The following is a 21,007-nucleotide window of genomic DNA, read 5'->3' as shown; positions in this document are numbered from 1 at the left end:
AGCAAATATATATATGTTAAGTTAATCTCATTCAATAATTATTCATATATTAAGAATGAGAGAGAAATTGTATATTGCAAATGTATCTAAAAAAAAATAAAGCAAATTTTATTTAATCATCGACAACATTTTGTATAAAATATAAAAATTGTTGATTTCTTCTTATAATACTTAATAATTGTTTTATTATCGCTGTTTTATTATTCGCTTTCTGGTTTTCAATGTAGCGCGGTTGCAGTTGCGATACGAAACAATGCTCCATGCAAAAAGTACGTAGAAATATCAGTGCGGCGCAAAAAAAAATTACGAGCAAAATTAAGTTAATTATAACTCGCCCGTCTGAAATGACGTTCAGAAAACAGATCGTAGAGTAAACGAGATATTCATAATAATAATAACTTGCGAGTCAGAAAGAAGAAGCAAAAAGGTAATGGAATGTCGAATGAAGCTTGCAGTATGGCGCGCGTAGCGCTCGAAATTATTATTATGGGTGCACTTAAGTTCGTGACGTTATCAAGGCGACCGATACCAAAATGAAAAAAGACTCTAAATACCGTACAGAATTGGAATGTAACTTATTCCGGCCATAGTCGAAAATTATCTTTCGTTACGGCAGGCCTCATTTAAAAATGTGATATTTATGCCGTGAGATAGATTTTTATGCTATAGCTTGATCTAAGATTAATTGAGTTTACATAAATTTTACACATACGGAATTTACAAATTCATACATAAATGGGTTGTCGAATGCTGCTCCCTTCCATCTATCTTTTTTATGTTATATTCTGTATTATAACACGAAGATACAAACAGCAAATAATAACAGAAATTAACTATATTTCAATTTTTTATGATTTAGAATTCTTTTATGTCATGTTGCCTTTGATAACATCACTCGACTCGAATATTTTCAAAATCGTTTTATTGTTGTTTTTTATTTAACACGTAAACTTTGGATGAATATTGTTTCACTAATTTGATAGTTATTGTTATAGCGGTGATTATGATACATAATAAATTAATTCTAAAAATTAATAATTTAATAGAAACCTTTTCTGTTATATCACATTCTTGCCGAATAAGAATTAATGAGCAAAATTCGACGTATGCATCTAGGAAACGGTTTACTTTACTATATGATGAGGAATAATTAATTCGGAATTTCGTTTCTTGGTTCATTGTAACAGCCAGTTAATTAATTCGTACAAATTAATCGACTAAAAACAACGAATGTAACCTCCGTTTGTGACAAAATAAACGCGAAGTGCACGGTCATAACTTGACTGCTCGCTAATCATAATCATTAGTATTATATAAAATTTCGTCGTAATTAACTTAAGATATCAGCTTTTACTTCATTGTTAATGACATTAATAATGAAGCTTGTTGAAGTTATTTGTACATTGAAATGTTGCTCAATGAAGGTACTTGTAAGTATATCTAGAACGATAATGCCGTCGGATGTGGGAGATTTACTGCGACAGTTGCGGATAATTGTATGAGAGAAGCTTTCTCTGGGATTTTTCTTAAAAAATGTGTTATCGAAATATATACCGATATTTAATCACTTTTATATTAAAAAAATTTAGTAGGTGGACGGGACAATTAAGCGTTATGAATATAACGCTATTCCAAACGAGTATTTCATTAAAATATAGTATACTTTTCCATGTAACACACACACTTTTTTTTATCTGATCCGAAGTAAATATATTCCAATATGGAATTAATTCTGCTTAATCGAGAAAAAGGAAATGTGGTTGCATGTAACAGTCGAATTACCTTACGCATGTTATTTCTTGCGAGAAGTACAGTAGTTATATGTCGGTGAATGTAGTAGCTATGTCGTGTTGATTAAAGCCCAACTAGAGACAGAATTCATTGACTATTGATGCACCAACTGCACAATTCACTGAACATCACCGCATTCGCCGATGATTGATGTAATTCGCACACTTCTCGCAATATCGCAAGATTGCCATCCGTTTGACAACGGATGACAATGTATATGGATCCACGATTCTATCACGAGGCATCGGTTGATCCATGCTTCTTAGACAGACTTCAACGGTAGAATGACAGAAGCGCAGCGACGCGACACGCATACCTACTCAACACTGACACACCGGTTGACGCACGCACTTACAACACAGGATGGGACATGCTAGAGAGGCATTACAGTCAAGGTTCGGCCGGAGGAAGGCTGATTACCCCTTTACGACACGTCAAGGCCTCGCCGCGTCCTAGACAGAGACTTTGTCATTCCAGCAAATAGGACACGCATCACCTTGCATTCTTTGGCGTAAAAAAAAATCGAAGCGTTATATTGTTTCTTTTTCTACTTCTTCGCTCGTACCTGTGTAAAAAAAGGGTTACTGTGTAATTTTGAATGCCGGATGGTGGGTGGCAGTTAAATTCTTCGTGGAATAAAAGCCGAAGGGGATCTCCTTGGGCTGTATGTACGGAAAGGAAGGGTTGCTATTTGCCACGGTGTTGTCTCAGCCTTGACGTGTCGATAGTAAAACGCACAAAATAACCCTTTTCCCACTGATCGCTCGTTGCGATCCAGGCCGTTCGTAGCCTTCGCTCGGCCTAAAGTGCGGTTAATAGCGCTGCAGGGCTTTCTTTTAGTCGGTACGGAGGCTTGTTAAAAATTTTCCGGTTGTACCTATATCGCTCACAAATTTATGCCAACATGCTATTGTTCGTGACCAAAAAGGATTTCATGTGCTGCAAATATGTTTCTCACCGGTAAATTACAGAATAAAGATACATATGTGTACGAATTACTAACATATAGAGTAATTGTAATTGTTGAAATATGAACAAATAAATGTAGCTCTTTCCACTTCTAACAGACTAATTTTAATTTTAATACAAAAATTGACTGTATACACAAAAATCATTATAACATTTATATTTAGATTACAGTGGAAGATTTGAGAAACTGATTCGTTACAAAATGTTATGTAAACTGACTTGTGCGTGAACGTGAAGAAAGCACGCGAAGAAGCATATTTTTTGAAATCCTTCCGCAAATAAGTCGCCGTATGCAGTATCGGCAGCGTAAACATGCAACAACCATCAACTTCAACAACTTTTCGCCGAAACTTGTTTCAAGCAAATTTGCAATATCGATATTTGTCGTTGAAGCTGATGCTTTTCGTGAGAAGTTTCGCTTTACGTGTTGCGCGGAAATTCTTCGTGCGGCTCGTCTGCCGACATTCTTTGTGTGCCTAACATTTCCCAATAAGGCATAGCCCAGCGAGTTAGTTACGAGCTGCGTGTACGCGATACTTCGCGGTTCTTTTTCACCTGTAAGGTTCATCCGAAGGTCTTATCCTTTTAGTTCAAAAAATGCTCAGGACAGTATTGATTTTTATTATGGTAAGGCAAGGACGTCTATTCTGTAGATTTTTACGTCAGTTCGAGCTTTTTTTGTTACCCGTTGGAGACAAAATGGGTTAGAAAATATCTCTCTCTATCAGTGTACTATGAATGAAGATTCCAGAAAGAATGATCAATAATTTTGATATTAACGAATCCTTCGGATATAATTTTGTATAAATTAATTTTATCATTTACATCTTTATTAATTCAATATATCTTTTTTATTCGGAACGATCTCTCACCCACTCACTCTGGAGAAAAAGTTAATTAATATACATATACAAAATTGTAGAGATATTATTAAAAATGTCAATAAGTTATATTTTTCTTTAAATAAATTCCAATATTTGATCATATTGTTATTATGTTAGTGCTAATAATATATGTCCGACATGATGATATGACCAACGAACGTCGATGTTCCTTAAGCAGTAGTCTCTTAGTCTCTTCCCAACGTCGCGCGCGTGACGCAAGGAATTACTTTTCTTACTTCGTACATATCAGAATCGGGGTGACTCTCAAACACACTCCGTTTCACGGCATGATTTATACCCGGCTGATGGTTTGTGTGTGCAGTCACTGGTTTTATGCGAGCGTTTTAAATGGGAGATAAACATAAAGAGGCCTTTTATGGCGCCATCAAATAAACAACTTGACTCCTTCTGCTTTGCTTCTCTACTTCGCTTTGCTTCGACAGGCTCTGCTCAACGGTTTCCTCTTCAGGATCTTCCGGTGACTTTTGACTCGATGGCGCTTGTAAATTGGTTAGGCTCTTTAATTTTACGAGGATAGTGCCACACTTGTGCTAAACTATTCATTTCGAATAAAAAATGGTCTTTTTTTTTATTACTCAGATACGGGTTAATGTGTTCTGATTGAAGCAGATACTATCATTATCGTTAGCGTTTTTTAAACAAATGAGACACTATCGAATCTGGATCAATACTAGATTTAAAGTCAAAGGTCACGAAGTTTCTAGTATAAGAAATGACGCTACATCTTATTTGTCGAGATATTTTAAAGTGATATGTAACATCCAAATTGGCAACTAGTTTAAACAGTGTACTTTTGTCGTATAACCACTAGCTTTCTTTTAATTCTTTTAGTAAGCCGTATAAAGACCATTGAATTAAAGCGATTGCGATATCGTCTAAGATCGGGAACAATGCGTCCATTCGGATTCCGACGTTATTGCGATAGAAATTAGTGGAGAGTGTCACTTACCGATGCTGTGGTGGAGCCAAATTCGGAAAGCTAGGATGAGTCGAGGGCGCGCGAGCACACACGTATGTACGCAATGGCGGCCATGACAGGCGCAGGATTCCGGCGTCGCGACGCTTGTCGGGCACGCGGCCCCAAGGTATCGACCACCGTGGGTGCGAGCGGTTGGTCGGCGGAGATCAAGTAGCGAGGAGGTCGGAGGGGACGAGATGGAGGAACGAGCAAGAGAGGAGGTGGGAAGGGGGTAGCGATAGGCACCACGCCCAACCCCCAGCGATCTCGAACCCCTAGCTTCCTCTCCTCGAACCCCCCGCAGAGACGAGCAGCCAGCCACCCCAGGGCGCATTATCATATATTTTCCCTTTTATATCCTTTTCCGAACTGCACTCTTACTTATCGCTGTCCCTTTTTCGACTTCTACCCTTCTGCTTCGTTTGCCATTGCCATCCATGATTCTTGTTTTTCATTCGCGCAAGAAACGGTGTTTCGCCTCTCGGTCCACTTTATCGAGGAGCAGAGATTAAAGAGTTTGCCGTGGTTTTTGTCGAAAGATTTTTTTGAAGGCTGTGTTAAAGCTCGAGGTGAGCTGTTTTCTATCATTTGGCTCTATCACACTATCACATTTTGTTCGATCAAACGACACACACTTGGAGACTTCTTTTTCTTTCTACCATATCCAATTCCGATCAACACCTTAACATGTACCAAGAAAAGGCAAGATTGCTCTCTTTTCATATTTTCGCATCATTTGTGATACAGAATAATGGCAAATTAATAAATTTATTTTTTATTCGTCATCACATAAATATAAGTTTTTCACTGAAGCGAGATATAAAAATACGAATCTTTTGAGATAAAAGTAGCACTCGACTCTTGTAACTGATAGAATGTGCCGCGACATAACTCCCAACGGTGCAAGATACACATAAAACCTTGCGTTACGAATGGCTTAGCGGCCACAGTTGCCGCGGTATTTTTATCTCCACTATATCCGAAGCATAATGGCGACGTCATGACTAATAATGTGGTGGTCAACGAACCGAAATGGTGAGCACGAAATAATGTGTAACTCTTGCGTTATCTTACAACAAAATAATAATTATTAACCACTTGAATACATTTGTTTGTGAATTGAGTAAAAAGTTTAGCAAAAATATTTTTTGATTTTCTAAAAATGAGGATTTTAACATCAATGAGAGATATTTAATTATTTTTATCCTAAACAAAAATAAGAACTTAAAAATGTAGAGTAAAAAAAACTTTATTTAAAAATTAATATTATTCTATATATTACATCAAGTATTTTGATAAGCAATGATGAAAATTATTGTGTAGATTAATTCCTATATTTGCAGTATTTAAAAAGCAAATTAAAATTCTTGTCTATTATAGAAGCGAATTGGATTAGTCTTTTTACATTGTGAAGGAAAATACGAAATAAATTTGCGACAGTTTCCGTATAATTTTACCATTATCTTAATTTGTACACTATACACAAATTAAATAATTTCCCTGTCTCTCTTTGGTACACTTAAGTCGGGAATCGAAAAGTAAAGGAGGTAGATAAGAAATCCAGGCGCAATTATCATTCGAATGCTGCAAGACTGCCTCCCATGAGCCTTCGGTTTTCGTTTTCACCATATTATACGCTCGTACTAAATACTTCTGGCCTGGTGTACGCCGTCCGCGTTATCCGAATGGGATTCTATCGTACGTACTTTGGCGAAGAACTTATTTTCTTGTGCCGTTGTTTGTTATCGAATTTAGTATAGTCGCCGCTAAATTTTACTACAATCTCGCGTTTGTGAATATAAGAGAAGTGCGTGGTGCGACGGGCTGATAAAATCTAAGTTTTCTCTAACAAATCGCAATACCGTGTCGACGTGTAATTTTTTATCGCAATTTATAGAGCTTGATTATGGTAATAATCAAGAACAATAATTTTCTTTGATGATGCTACGTGCGAATTACGCGCTCTTCTAAAAATATAAATATTTTTAATTTTCACAAAATTTAGCCCATACATTCAATATATAACAAATATTAAATGCAAATTATCTCATTTGTTTATTGTACGCTCAAAATGATGTAACAAATATATCCATACTTTATTTTTATTAAAAATCTCTTACAAAGATATGGATTTATATAATTTTATTTCTCTTTTTCCTACTTTACTCTCTCATTCTCTCTTACTTCCTCTTTCCATTGTCGTTGTCGAGCAATCAGTATTTTTTACTTTAAGAGAATTTATACATACCCAATATAATAGATACTTATAATGTTTTAAAAATTTGCATAATTTCAATTGATACGTGACATTCAGGATTTGAAGCTTAAAGGAATTAACAACTGATTTCGAAAAAATGATTGGTTTAAATACAACAACGTGAGAGCACGATCTTTGCAAACTCACTAGCGTGTCGGATGATCCTATACTTTGTTATACATACTCCGGTCGATGTCAGGAAACCCATATGCGTGCACGCACGTAGTAAGCCTACGTCATCATCACTTTACGACACAAGGCCGTGCAATCGCGAGCGATCATCCGCCGACCGACATCGTAAATCCGACGGGGGTTCTCAACCTTATCGAGGGACTATAACTCTGCCACGTTAAGTCTCACCGAATGCACGTTGTTAAACATCCTTCGCCGTATTTTTTACGTGAGACAAGCTGCTTTACACCTCGCTTAAATATTGTATTATCGCGACGATACTAGTTTAGAAAATTTCAATTACGTTTATCACGCTTCTTGCATTTATGTTACAAAGGATAAAAATTCGAACTCTTTTTTCGTTTTACATTAAAGATGCATATTTGAAAGATAAGGATTTACTTATAAATTATAAAACATTTTTGAAAATTGTAATTGAATATTTTTATTATTTTGCCGAATGCAAATGCTGTGTTGTCTTCTGTATATTTGGCCCGTTTTATATTCTATGTTGTCCCACCATATTTCTTTCTACTCACATGCTATTGGACACACACCACGATATCTAGGATTTCCATGAGGATTCTGATCACGTCGCAATAATAGCAGTTTGCATTCGACTTGGAATTGAAACATAGGACGGGGCAGGATGTAACCGAGACGAGACTGAATATTCTATGTAACATTCACACATCAAACTTCTTCGCCAAAACGTACGTTTACATTAACGATTATATATATATCATTAATTTCTTTTACATATGTATTAACGCAGATACGAGAGAAAAGAACAAAAAATTAAGGAAATAAAAGATAAAATTTATATTCGAATAAAACACTGATATCTTGAAATGTTTAGAAAATTTTTTTCAAAAAATTTATGTATTAATTTTTAATATTTTTAATATTTATATGACATCGCGAGAATAGATGAAAAAATTATTTGTTATACTTGAAATCGGATTCATGTGCGCAATGTGACTGCAATAAGCATAATGCACCCACAGAGATTCATGCATTCTTCGAAGGAACGCGCTCTATGGTGGCCACTCCGTGCGGTACGGTCAAGAACGGTGCAAACGACCCTCCAAGGCCAACCACGCAACCCTTCTATGGATTCGAGCAGCGCCTATGTACTTTACTTTATGTCACCCTGAAAGACCGTTTTACTAGTATTCAAGAAACTTAGTTTCTCGACACAAAATTTTTCAGTTTTCATACGGATAATGCAAATATACATATATTTACATCTTACATATCGAAATTTAATGAATAAAATACGTAAAAACAAAATGAGTAAATAAAATAATACATACATTAATGTTGAGTAAAAATTAATTTTCTGGAGCTTCTAATTTTGAAAAATATATATTATTGGGAGCAAAATAATTTTTTTACGTGCGATATATAAAGATATTGTATACTCATAAAGCGTTTACTTAACGCCAAAATGAAATCGGCGTTCAAAGAATGTACGTCCTGCGCAAAAACAAAGAAATCGTTCGGCCGCTTTGAACAGTTTGAACGCCGGCGCCTCGACGCGCTATGAACGGCGATTCGGCTTTCGTCATTGACTTTTTACACGAGACAGTGGCTCGTATAACGCTTTTATTAAGCAGTTAAAGTTTTATGAATGTGTCAGTCGACGGACAGCTACCGCGCGGGGCGGTTTGCACCGTTAGACGTCTGAGGGATACTGCCGCCACGTGTTTTCGACGACACGGTGAAAGATGTCACATGCTGATCCGCTGTAATCAAACACGACGTACTGTGCATTTTCTAAATCAAATATTAGCAATAGGTATCTTAATGCTCTCATAAACTCAATTAATCATAATAAATCAATCTTTAGCAGGTTTTCCTTTCTGGTAAAAATTAAATTTATAACTACAATAGTTATTAATAATTTGAAACGGTATAACTTTTTAGTAGCGATTTGAATATAGCGGACATTTTTTAACGGTGCGAAATTAAGTATCGTTACTCATACGAATCGCGAGGAGTAGAAGACACGTTTATAGCGTCTTGCATTTATTGCCAACAATGAGCATACTTATGTAAACGCGTATGGGTGCATGTGACGGTCAACAATTTACATCTAATGAATAACTTCTTAAAAGGCAAGGAATAACAAAATACATAATGTATGTAAAAAACACGGAATTTTTAACTCTTAACAAATATATTAAAATTTATTTTAAAACTATAAAAGTTTTGTTTATGTTAAAATATATATGTGCAAATTGCTTTTAAGTATATCGTTTCAATACTGGACCAATGAAAAAAATATCAAAAAGCTAGAAACATCTTATCTTCGACGTACTGAAAGTGTACTGATAGAGAACAATTAGGTTTGACATTGAGATGATAACGTAGCTTTAAAAATGTACAAACTTTAAATTTTTCGTCAAGTTTTTTATGTACGAATATACATTTTTTATAAAATTGAAGATTTATGTCACATCATAATGCTATCGTTATCGTCATCCGATTATGTTTGAGTTTTGTGGGTAATCGCAAATATGAAGAGCGAAGCTTCTTATACGCACATATACGCTTATATTTTTATTATTTTATAATTAAAATTTGTTTATTCGTGTGTTACGACAGTGAGAAACGAAACAAAATACATTCTATACGGTTTTCTAGATGGTTTTTTTCTAACGCCACTCTGGCGACATTTGGGAGAACTATTTATCTCTGAGGGTATACCTTAGATTTTCACGAAAACTACGGGGTACAGGAGTAAGGGAGGATTTTGCCAATCGAATCCTGTTTGATCGGCCGGTCCTGTGGTGGAGCTTGAAAACACGACAGAGAAGGGTGCGTATGGTGAGAATAGTTTCTCTACCCCACGCCAGGTGACGCCAATCTAACACACTGTTTTCGCAATCTCTCACTGCTCAATAAAAGTATTTTACTCTTCTCTTTTCTAATTAATTTTTATTTTAATTAAAGACTGAAATATTTATAATTTTTATATATATCTAAAATATATAGAATGAGTTTTTGTAAATAAAATTATACACATATGAAGATATAAAAGATACTTATTGTTAGTATCAAACTCAATTTGTAAGTTATAATGAGGAATATATTTGTGTTGTATTTATTATATTCACATGTAATTATAAATAAATAATACAATATTATAGACAGGTATTATTAATGGTTAAGTTAATAAATGACTCGATTGAAATTTATTTGATCAAAGTCTTTGTTTGTAATACGGCAATTCACTTGTAATTACATACTTTGCAGATTATTATAATATAGGAAATATAAATAAAGAGGAGCGGTTTTTATAGCTCATCATAAGTAGGAAGAGAGACCATTGCCGCAGGATTATTGATTTTCAAAAGCTGAACTTCGCTCACCTCCGTCTTCGCGCCACCCTCTCGCGAACAAAGTATCTATTGGAATTTCTGCTTTACTTAAAAAATCATTTGTTTAAATACTTTTTTTATAAATACAGAAGATATCAATGTGTACTTGATTGTACAATGACGACGACGTATCGCAACACATTAAACATATTAATTAATTACATAGATAACATTAAACGGATGTAAAAATCTAATTATGTCGGACGGGACTCTAAAATACTTTCGGGCTCAGTTACGACCGAACGCGAAGCGAAAACTTGCAGCACAACCTCGGCCCGCGGTTTACGAAATCTACGGCCCAATAAATTTCCTATAACGCATCTCTTAGCCACCGAAAGCGCTGTTGCATCTCGACGATCTCGACATTGGTATCCATTATCGTGCGGCTCGAAATGAAAATCAAAAAGTCGTCCAAAGCGAAATGTGCGCGACAAGAGCGTGTTTACTCCGTTTAGATGGTGAACTCTCATAATGGCGTTGCGGAATCTCGTAGGAGCGCCGTTTTCTTTGATATCACTGTGCCAGGCGTCGCGATTGTATAAGCGAAACTATAAACTCGTGTCTTAATTTTGCCCATCGATTCTTATCACCTCGAGTAATAAACGAACGACTGGAGGGCAAAAATGGAGATAAAATTACATCGTATGGAGAATTTTAATCGTTACCATCGTCGCCATCGTACGATCGCCGGATGGCGATGCGCGATAAGAAAACGGAATTTGTTCTTGCGAATATTTCTCTCACTAAAAGCTCTTGTAGTGTCCGCCGGGTTATTTTGGATTATAACTGCAGTGCGACTAATGAATAACCGAACGAAGATGTCTTTTGATAAGACTTCTTAGTCTCCTATATTTTTATATTAATTATATTAATATATTGTACTTGTATTGGTATAATCATTAGGCTCTCTTAAAATTATGCGAGATTGTGAATTTTTAACTCGTGTCTTTTAAATGGCAAATTTAATATTCACGCAAACGTTTTTCAAAAAGGAAAAAAATCGTGTTTCGATAATCCGAAAGCAGGGTACGAACTTTTTGAGAAAGATATAAGTTGCGGCGTAACGAGCAAAATTTGCGATATTAAGAAGGGCGTGAACTTCGCGACAAGAGAGAGCAGCCAGTGACCGCGTTTAGGGGCGACGGGGAGGAGGGCGAGGGGGCAGCGGGAGAGAATCCGAGATGGCCGGACGAGAACGTTCTCTGGAGCAAGAAATCGGGGGAATGTTGCCCCGTTTAACCGGCAGTCGGCGGTAAAAGTGAAGTGGGGGTGTACCCACGCGCATGCACGCTTCCCGACCGGGCATTTTATGTTTTGATGGTGCAATAAACCGTCGTAAAGCAGCAGTAAAACGCATCGAGTCACAAGTCCGACCGTTTTGCCCCGCTCCTTTCGCGACGCTTCGCCTCTCTCGGCTCCTCTCGCTCTCGCCCATCGGTTGTCTCTCGTTCCCTCTCGCTTTTCCTCGTTCCTTCCTCAGCAGATGTCGTTAAGAGGCCCGCCCCGTTCGCGGGCGCTGTCACTGTCACTGTCACACGCCTGTTCGCTCGCTCGTCCTGCACGTTCCGGACCTTCCGCACATCATTACGTCACTAACGTCGCGGTTGTCAGACGATCGGTCGGCTGTCACGTGCTTCGCGGTCGACTCTTCGGCGTCGTGTGCGCCGCTTCGTGATTAGCACTTTGTAAGAAGGTGTGTGGTTCACCACGCGAAATGCAAGACAAGAATGATGAGACTGAAGTTTTCCCATACTTCGCGCTTCCCGGCGCTTCCCATACGTCACCCTATTATCGAGCCAAATTGCTTGGGAAAATGAAGCGATTAATTCTCGCGCGATTTGAACCGTTGAAATAATAATTATTATTGCGTGACGGTATCTGTCGAGATTAAAGAATGGAATAAAATTTATCTCTCATCTCATATTGTTATATTACTACTTTGGTACGTATTTTTCATTATGGCAATAATTATGACGTGCAATTAATGTAACGACATATGTTTAGTATAGTAAAAGTAAATGCAATATTTATTATTTTTATACCTGAATCGTCGACAATTGCATCACGAAGCTACTTAGATTCTTGAATTTATTGGGAAATATTGGACACTTCTAAATACACCGCAATAATCTATTTCTTATAAAAAAATTAAAAAATCGACACTAGTACATACTGTATTTACTAATTATTTAATTGCTAATTATTTGTAAAATGTATATTCTATAAGGAAGATCTATAAGGAAGATATTGATTCTTATTGACACTATATATCGATTAAAGGTTTTATATCTCTACATTTAATTATACGATTATTACAGTTTAATTTACTCAACACGATTTTAGTCACTGCTTAAAAAGTGTTGCTGTCTATATAACGTTTATTATTAATATTATTGTAAAAGTTTACCAAGGAAATGCGTCGTTGATAGCGATTTAATTAAGTAAACCAGTAATTAGTGCTTCGAGGAACATCAAAGGTATATATAGGAAGACTTTTAGTGCTTATTGCTCTGAGAAAAACTTGCGTGCGCAATAAACCTAATGACAACTTAATAATTCCCACATTTCTGATATCGGCAGCGTGTGGAGCCTCATAAGCGATGTCTACACTCATGGAGTAAATATGTGTATATATTACGTAATTTAAACGTTTTGTTACGTAAAACACCCGAACAAAAAGTGCGCCAATTTATACGTCAACATTTTACACGATCAATTAAATTTATAAGTTTTGGAGGAGCATACAATATGTAATTTGCCATTATTTTCTTTCTCGTTTATAAATTTTACCCACACACACACACACACACACACACACACACACACACACACACACACACACACACACACACACACACACATTCTTTTTTTATATCGTGTCTGTACAAAATTATCGACTATATATAGGACATCTTATTTTTGCAATCGCTTACATCAGTCCCCAGCGATAATGAATAAATGATGCCATCAAATATATACGTAATGTCTTATAGCCTCAGCATTAATCTTTTTTATTTTTCTTTCATATCTCTCTCTCTCTCTCTCCCCCTCCCCCCTCCCCCCCCTCTCTCTCTCTCTCTCTCTCAATGAGACGAAGAGAGAAAAGCATCTTATTCGCGACCAAAATACAAGTTTGTCTAAAGTGATAATTAGCGGATATATACATTTTCAGAAATATTTATTTATAGATATTTTATTAATAAAGTTCACTGATAATAATTTATCGTCTAATTTATCTTCCAACTATTGAAATCACGAATCACAATTGGAGTGGCTAAGAAAAACATTATTCGCGAATTAATGAGTATATCCTATATCAGCATGAAATGACGAATCGCAACCGGAGCGGCTAAGAAAAACTTTAGTCACGAATTAATGAGTATTCTACCAGTAATATTATGTTATCTTATATTATTGTTATATTATGTACTGCATTTTCTCTTGTTTATGTGTATAATAAAATATAACTGTGATCCGAAATCTAATATCTCGATATAGAAAGAAAAATTAAATTATGTCAGATGTGTCATCCAGTATAAATTAATTGCTGTGTGCAATTATTATACAATATTATAATTTTATGTATATTTTTATAATTAAAAAACTATCTAATAAATTCGTAAATTTCTCTCTGAATAAAATGTTAATTTGTCTCTGGACAATAAGAGCTCAATCGATAAGGCAGACAAGAGAACCTTGACCTTGGATTCTAGTAACTTTGCTCTATCTTGAAATTATAAAATTTATCAGCTGTCAGATTTCCTTCATTATTTTTTACTCTCAGTTATTAATACAATATATTATTATACATTTATGCATATTAATTATATCTGCCTGCAAAGAGAATTTTATCGCACAATTATACATGATATAAATGAAATTATATAATTCTTATGCAAAAACTTATGATGGCCTTATGAAAGCCTACGATCATTTTATATTACATTAATTCCCCTTCTGTATAAATTTGTCTCTAATATAAATCTCTGTCTATATCTTGATTTGCCCATCGATCTAAGTGATTTCTAGGAGATTTTGATATCCCGAGCCTTAACATCGTTTGTCGAGGCAAAAGATATCGGTACACAGCCGAGGGTTCGCGAATTGCTTTTATCTTCCCGGAGATGGCGCACTAGGTGCTCTTCCCCAATCGCTAGGGCGTCTCCCCGGAATGGGTTCCAGGATCAGCACCCACCGACCGCCGCCCAATTTCTCTTTTTTGCGTCCCGACCCGCTGTCCTTCTTCTTCGTTCGCCAAAAAGTGTCTCGAGCGGATTCGCTGAAGGACTCAACGTGTGTCCAGCGAGTCTCCGGCAGAGCGATACGTTCCATGTTTCAGGCGGGGGACGCAGATCGCCTCTTTTTATCCCGCTTATACACCTTACCGCGGACACACACACACACCCACGTACACACATACAGATTTTTACCTTTCTCCATCTCTCTTGTAGCTTCGCGCCTCTTGACGTGGTTGCAATTTATAAACCGTGGTGTCTGAGACAGGTACATGCGTGTCTTTGTCGGAGAGGACTGAGGACACCGCATGTGTGCCCACACGTTCACTCCCGTGTGGGTGTTACATCTGTATGTGTATATGTATATGTACGTGCGTGTTACTCTGAGAGCTCTTGTGTTCGTGCTTTATCCAGTCGAGCAAAGACGTTGAGATCCGACAAGCGATCGTTGATATAATTGGACCGGTCGGACTGTACTGGTCAGTTTTCTGGGATTACATTCTTGAAACCCCTTTGTCTCGACTCATCACCCGCGATCGTACTACCAGCTGAAAAATGTATCAGTTGCGCTTTATGGGATTACGTTCGTCCTACGATGAGTTTGATATTTTAAGAAATTACTTATAAGTAACGAAAGGAAAAGCACGGGTATCAACAAAAAATAACAAAAATTGTTTAATGTTCTTTAAGTTTGATGAATGAAATTAGTAATCATTAATTATCTACAATTTATTCATCTAATACATAAAATTACTCACATCCCTCGCCATAATTATTAAATTGTAGTAAAAAAAAATCTTTCTCTTTGTTTCACAAAAAAGTGAATTCTTTAAAGATCTGTAACATATTTGCATATTTTGCGTCATTTTAATATCAATATCAAGAAGATAATTAGAAAATCAAGTGTAGCAAGCTCGATATAAAGAAATAAAGTATAAACATATAAACATTAATTTAAAATACATTTAATGACGCTAAATTATGTGTTTATTTCTTTTTAATAGCCACGATGACTATTGATTACGTTACATAATTAATTATTTAGCCGAGATATTCGCGTAAGCACTTTTTGTGATTTATCTTATTGATCGCATCGTCCAGACACAAAGAACTGCACAGACATTCATTACTATACATGAAAACCATATTGTGAACAGCCAAACAGACGATATTTTAAACGACAAAGGGCGTAATAGCGAATACATTTATCTCCGTATATTATATCCCAATTCATATTTTATATCAGACTGACTATATATTCTATTTTTTATTTTATTTTTTCAATATATCTTCTGTTCATCCAAAATATTAATATTTTCTGAATTTGGTTTCAGAAAGCAGGATTCGCATGACCAGCCAGTCAACACTTTATATGGTAAGTACTTATTATTAGTGTTGTATTGCTTGCTAATTTTTCATAAACTCTCATAACTAAAGTCATTATTCAATTTATATAACATTCATATGAATTGCACAAATTCATGTGGATACTTCTGTGATAGGTAAGTACTTTATTAGTAATTTAAATAGAATTTGAAATATTAGGTTGGTCATCAATAAATCCGTGCCGTGCGGTTTTTTACTTATAAATGTTACATATAAATAACCGCACGGACTTATTGGTCAACCTAATATGTATACAATAATGTTTTGTGTTCGCGATTAACGAATACGAAAAGGACTTGCGAGATAATCAGAATTAAAATTTATATCATATTATAATGAAAGGTAGTTAAATGTTCTAATTACTAAATATGCATAAAAGTCTTGAAATTCTTAATTATAAATTATTGTCTTTTTCTCATTTACATGTGTAATGCCGAAAGAATATTTTTATAAATTCTAAAAACAAATATTTTATATCTTGAGATATAACCCACGAGATAAACAGCAATTTTTGAATTTTAATTTAAATCTTTTTAAACAAATTGATCAGAAGGTGGATAATAATTAAAGCAATACGATAATTATGTGATAAATACGTTTTCTATTAGACAAAAGTGTTTCAAGCGTATGAAGTTTACCAACAAAATGGGGTGTGTAAAATGAGCTGTCCATCGTAAGAAACGCCGGAATCCAGGCTATAAGTTTTACCCGCCCTCTGCACCTTGCTACCTTCACGTGCGATATTCCCTGTACACCTTCTATCACGGTATTCGCCACCGACGTAAGCCGCTCCCTCTCGCAAGCCGCGTCACCCCTCGCCCGCGCCGCCATTCTCACATAGAAATGCCGCCGCGATATCCCAACCGGGACGAGTTCAGTGGTTTCCAAAAGTCGACGAGTCGACGAGTCGACGATTCGACGGTGGCCGAATCGCGCCAGTTTCTGCAATACTTGGCGAAAGCAGCCGTGAGAGAGAAAGAGAGAGAAAGAGAGAGAAAGAGAGAGAGAGAGAGAGAGAGAGAGAGAGAGAGAGAGAGAAGAGACAGAGAGAGAAAGAGAGAGGAGGGAGGGGAAAGTATATAGGAAAGGCGTGAATCGAATGTATTTGACAGAGATTTGAAATTGTGCATGCTCTCTATGGATTGAGAGAGGCAATTACCTAAAGTGCCTTTTCTTATCTTGCATTAGTGACCTATGCAATAACTATTTATAATTCTCTCCGTTCATAATTTTTTTACGAGGAAACATAAAGCGAAGAATAAAATATGCAAGTCATTTTTTTTACAAAATGTGCTGCTTTTATAAGTCTTAATAACTTATAATCGCATTCAGTACGACAAAAAAAGAATCGTCTTGGAATTGAATTCTTGATTAATGATACATTTGCTCATTATATACATTTTATTGCTCGATAAATCACACAAACATGAAACAAAAATAAAATAAAAATATATATGTTAGTGACATACATATAAACAGAAAAAAAAAACAATTTAGGTAATATAGAAAATAACAAGTCTTCAGATAAAAATTTCATGCAATTATTTACGGAAATGGATGGATAGAATTATTTTGTCTGATATGTATGTCGTGTTTTGCCATCGAATACTAAATGAAAACTTGTGTGATATATTTGCCAAGGTCTACTGCTTAAGAAATTATAATCGTCATCATATACATTGAATTGGTTAAATGGAAACAAAAAATAAGAAGAAACCTACCCCAAAACAATTTAAAAAATATTCTAATGAAAAATAATACCATTGCAAGGATAAGAAAACTAATAAAAAAAATTAGAAGTGATAGAAATACAATGGAGATTCGAGATTTAATGGTTGTACTTTTGTATTAAAAAGAAAGTCTCAGGACTAAATGCAGACTGAATAGGAAACAAGTAATGTGTACGAAGCAGAAATTCGAAAAAGTGCTGCCTTGTGGAGATACAAAAAAAAAAGAAAAATAATTTCGGTGAGGAGGACGGAGGTTAGAATAAAAACGAGATAAAAAGAATGCACTCAAATGAGAGATAGAGAGAGAAAAAAGAGGGAGAAAGAGAGAGAGAGAGAGAGAGAGAGAGAGAGAGAGAGAGAGAGAGAGAGAGAGAGAGAAAGAGAGAGAGAGAGAGTGATGAAGGAAGAGAAAGACAAATGGAGAAACCTAGAGGACAGAAAATACCGTGTGAGACGTTGAAACGTTGCAGGGTATAAGGCAACGTGGAGAGCACGACTGCACTGGCGAGAGGCGAACGTACGGAACGTCGGGCGGACGGAGCACGCCGGGTATAGCGACGAGCGAGAGGAAGCGAGAGGTGTCCGAAGTCCAAGTGAGGGAAGAGAGCACGAGGTATAGCCGAAAGCGAGGATCGGAGCGAGAGGAAGAGCCGCCGGAAAAAGAGATCCATTCATCTTGGCGCGCCTAGCACGGGCGCGATTGGTCCGCCTCGGGTAAGGCCGCGCCACGATTGGCCGACTCTGTTTACCAGCTGGGTACTCCGGCGCGGCGCGCTCCAGACTCATAGAACGGAGAGGGGGGAAACAGAACGGAGAGACAAGCGGCGCCATTATTGTAAGGGGTTACATTTAGCTGGCCGTGGGTTGTAGTACGCGGCGTTCGGGATAGGGGGCTATAGTACCTTCATGCATGGCCCATAAAGGATTCGTCGACTATCCGAGAAGTACGCAAGAAACGGCTTCTAACACCTGACAGGGGCCACGCTCTTCTCTTCTCTCTCCTCGTGCCGTCGCCGGGTTCACCGTCGTCCAATTTCCTGAGCCGGGGACCACGATTGGGTGGGCCCGGCGCGAAGAAGGACCCGCCGCTTTATCGCCCGATTTTTACTCCGATATACGGATGGATTCGTAATCGGGAAAGGCGCGATATTACTCCGAGCGCAGGAATTGTACCGTCGCGAACGCGAGGATTCCGCGATTTCGCGATTCCGCGTGGTACCCGTGCGAATCCCGTGATCGAGAAGGAGGGACATGTCGTTTGCCATCGCGGATGGTCGGTGATTCGTGGTCAGTCGTCCCTGGTGACCGCATCCCGCCGCGTTCGGTATTGTTATTGTGATAATGTGCTGAGTTGCGTAAGTGGCAGTAAAAGTGGACAAGTTGATTGCCGATAGGGGAAGCGATAGTGGACCCGGAAACCGATAAAGCGATAAAGCGACAAAGCGGAACGGAAAAGGATTTCCAGGCGCGTGCGGCGAAGAAAAAGTGCGCGCGTTCACCGGCATTTATCAGCGTTTACCAGCGTTTATCCGAGGGACCCCCGAGTGTTGTCCGCGGTGATCCGTGATCCGTGCGAAGACGGATTACGCGCGCGACGATGAGGCAGCAGCCGGTGGACGTGTCGCCACGGTGTCGGTGTTGAGACACTAGTCCCGGTCGTCCGGCCCGGGCGTGTCTTCGGCATCGGGTCCACATCGGCACCGACAGGCGATATGAGTACGAAATTCATAATTGATAGTATGCTACCAGCTAAGTACCAACAATTTCATCCGCAACAGTTGTTCTCAAGCGCGACTCCAGGTACCATTCAGGCGTGCACGACGAGTCCGGCCACCGCGAGCCTAGAATCGAGTTTATCCGCGGCTGCCGTAGCGGCCGCGGCAGTCAATTACGCGCAGCAGCACAATTCGCCGAGCCCGACGGGTTCGAGTCCCCAGCACTCGGGAAGTTCCGCATCCACGTCACCGGCGGCACGCGCGACATCCAGCATGTATCCGTACGTGTCCGCCGCCGCGGCGCATCATCATCATCAGCAGCAGCAGGCGGTCGCGGCCGCCGCGTTCGGCGCCACGTCCAGCATGGTGCCCGGCTTCGGGTCCACGGCGGCGTCCAACGCTGCCCTGGCCGCCGCCGCCGCCGTGGACGCCGCCGCCGGCGACAAGTCCTGCCGTTACACAGCTAGTCTGACCGGCAATGTCACCCCTGCGTCGGCCGATCCCATGGTTAACTATACCCTAGGCCACCATCATCAGAACGGCGCTACGCCCGGTAGCCTCGTCTCGTCCGCGTCCGCATCCTCGGCCGTGTCGGCCGCCTCGGCGTCCATGGCAGCGGCGGCACAGTTCTACCATCAAGCGGCTGCCGCATCGGCCGTTGTCGACCCTTTGACGTCCTGCCAACAACCCACCACCGGTCAACCCGGGATCTCGGACATACCTCGGTATCCGTGGATGTCGATTACCGGTGAGTCTTTCTTGGATGTCGTTCAATTTGCATTTTTTTACGGTTTTTTTTACATTTCTTTTTTTACCTGAGCGACGTGATGCATCATGGCGATGGCGATCATCACGGTTTTATTGTCGTAATTGCTTGTCTGTTATGGGTGATGGCTTTTAGTAATAAAAATCATGCTTTACAAAACATATTTTAGACACGTTTTATCAAACCAAATATTTCTTCATAGTTATATTATTAAATAGACAATTGCTGTAACTACTTATAAATCTAAATATAATTGTTATATTTAATTTATATCTTGTTGACCAATGTTCATCTCGATTAATTATTTAAATGTGAAAATGGCGCACGAATATATTTCTGCATTTTGATTTTTATATTTTTTTATATTGCATGATTGAAAGAAAAAATACTTGAAGAATGATCGCATGAAACTTTCAGCATAATGCCGACAAAAAATATTTGATTTGTTTATCGCAATTTTAACCGAATAATATAAAGAATGTAAATAACAAAACAGATATAAATAAAAAAACAATTAAAATTATTATAATTTCATTTTTATATTATCATTATTAGTTATTATTATACTTGTTAGAGGTATAGTAATATTTTTTTAATGCATAATTTAATTAATGCAGCAATTTCATTTATAAAATTACATTACAAAGTTAGAAAATTACAGTTATGCAATCATCGATTTATTATTTTCATTTCTATTTTAAATTTATTTGAAAGAGATTTTAAATTTATTATACATTT

At 37.7% G+C, this 21,007-nt stretch overlaps 2 protein-coding genes across 5 annotated transcripts in view; both read left to right on the top strand.

Annotated features, from left to right (window-relative positions):
- The window catches only part of LOC143908202 (uncharacterized), a 371,145-nt gene that overhangs the window by 155,356 nt on the left and 194,782 nt on the right, over positions 1 to 21,007 (top strand). For all 3 annotated transcript variants that reach the window (XM_077425648.1, XM_077425649.1, XM_077425647.1), the window contains exon 4: positions 16,007 to 16,047. In XM_077425648.1, the coding sequence (XP_077281774.1) occupies positions 16,007 to 16,047 (41 nt within the window). The remainder of the gene's footprint in view (positions 1 to 16,006; positions 16,048 to 21,007) is intronic.
- LOC143908204 (homeobox protein abdominal-A homolog) overlaps positions 18,652 to 21,007 on the top strand; it is a 33,214-nt gene continuing 30,858 nt past the window's right edge. Inside the window, exon 1 of one of the 2 annotated variants that reach the window (XM_077425650.1) lies at positions 18,652 to 20,251. In XM_077425650.1, the coding sequence (XP_077281776.1) occupies positions 19,501 to 20,251 (751 nt within the window). In that variant the 5' untranslated portion in view covers positions 18,652 to 19,500. The remainder of the gene's footprint in view (positions 20,252 to 21,007) is intronic. The other variant, XM_077425651.1, reaches the window with a different exon arrangement.

This window comes from Temnothorax americanus, unplaced genomic scaffold, assembly GCF_048541705.1.
Source record: "Temnothorax americanus isolate GAGA-0224 unplaced genomic scaffold, ASM4854170v1 Scaffold9, whole genome shotgun sequence".
Lineage (NCBI taxonomy): Eukaryota > Metazoa > Arthropoda > Insecta > Hymenoptera > Formicidae > Temnothorax > Temnothorax americanus.
The sequence above is the reverse complement of the archived record's forward strand: the minus strand, read 5'-3'. Positions and strand labels throughout refer to the sequence as shown.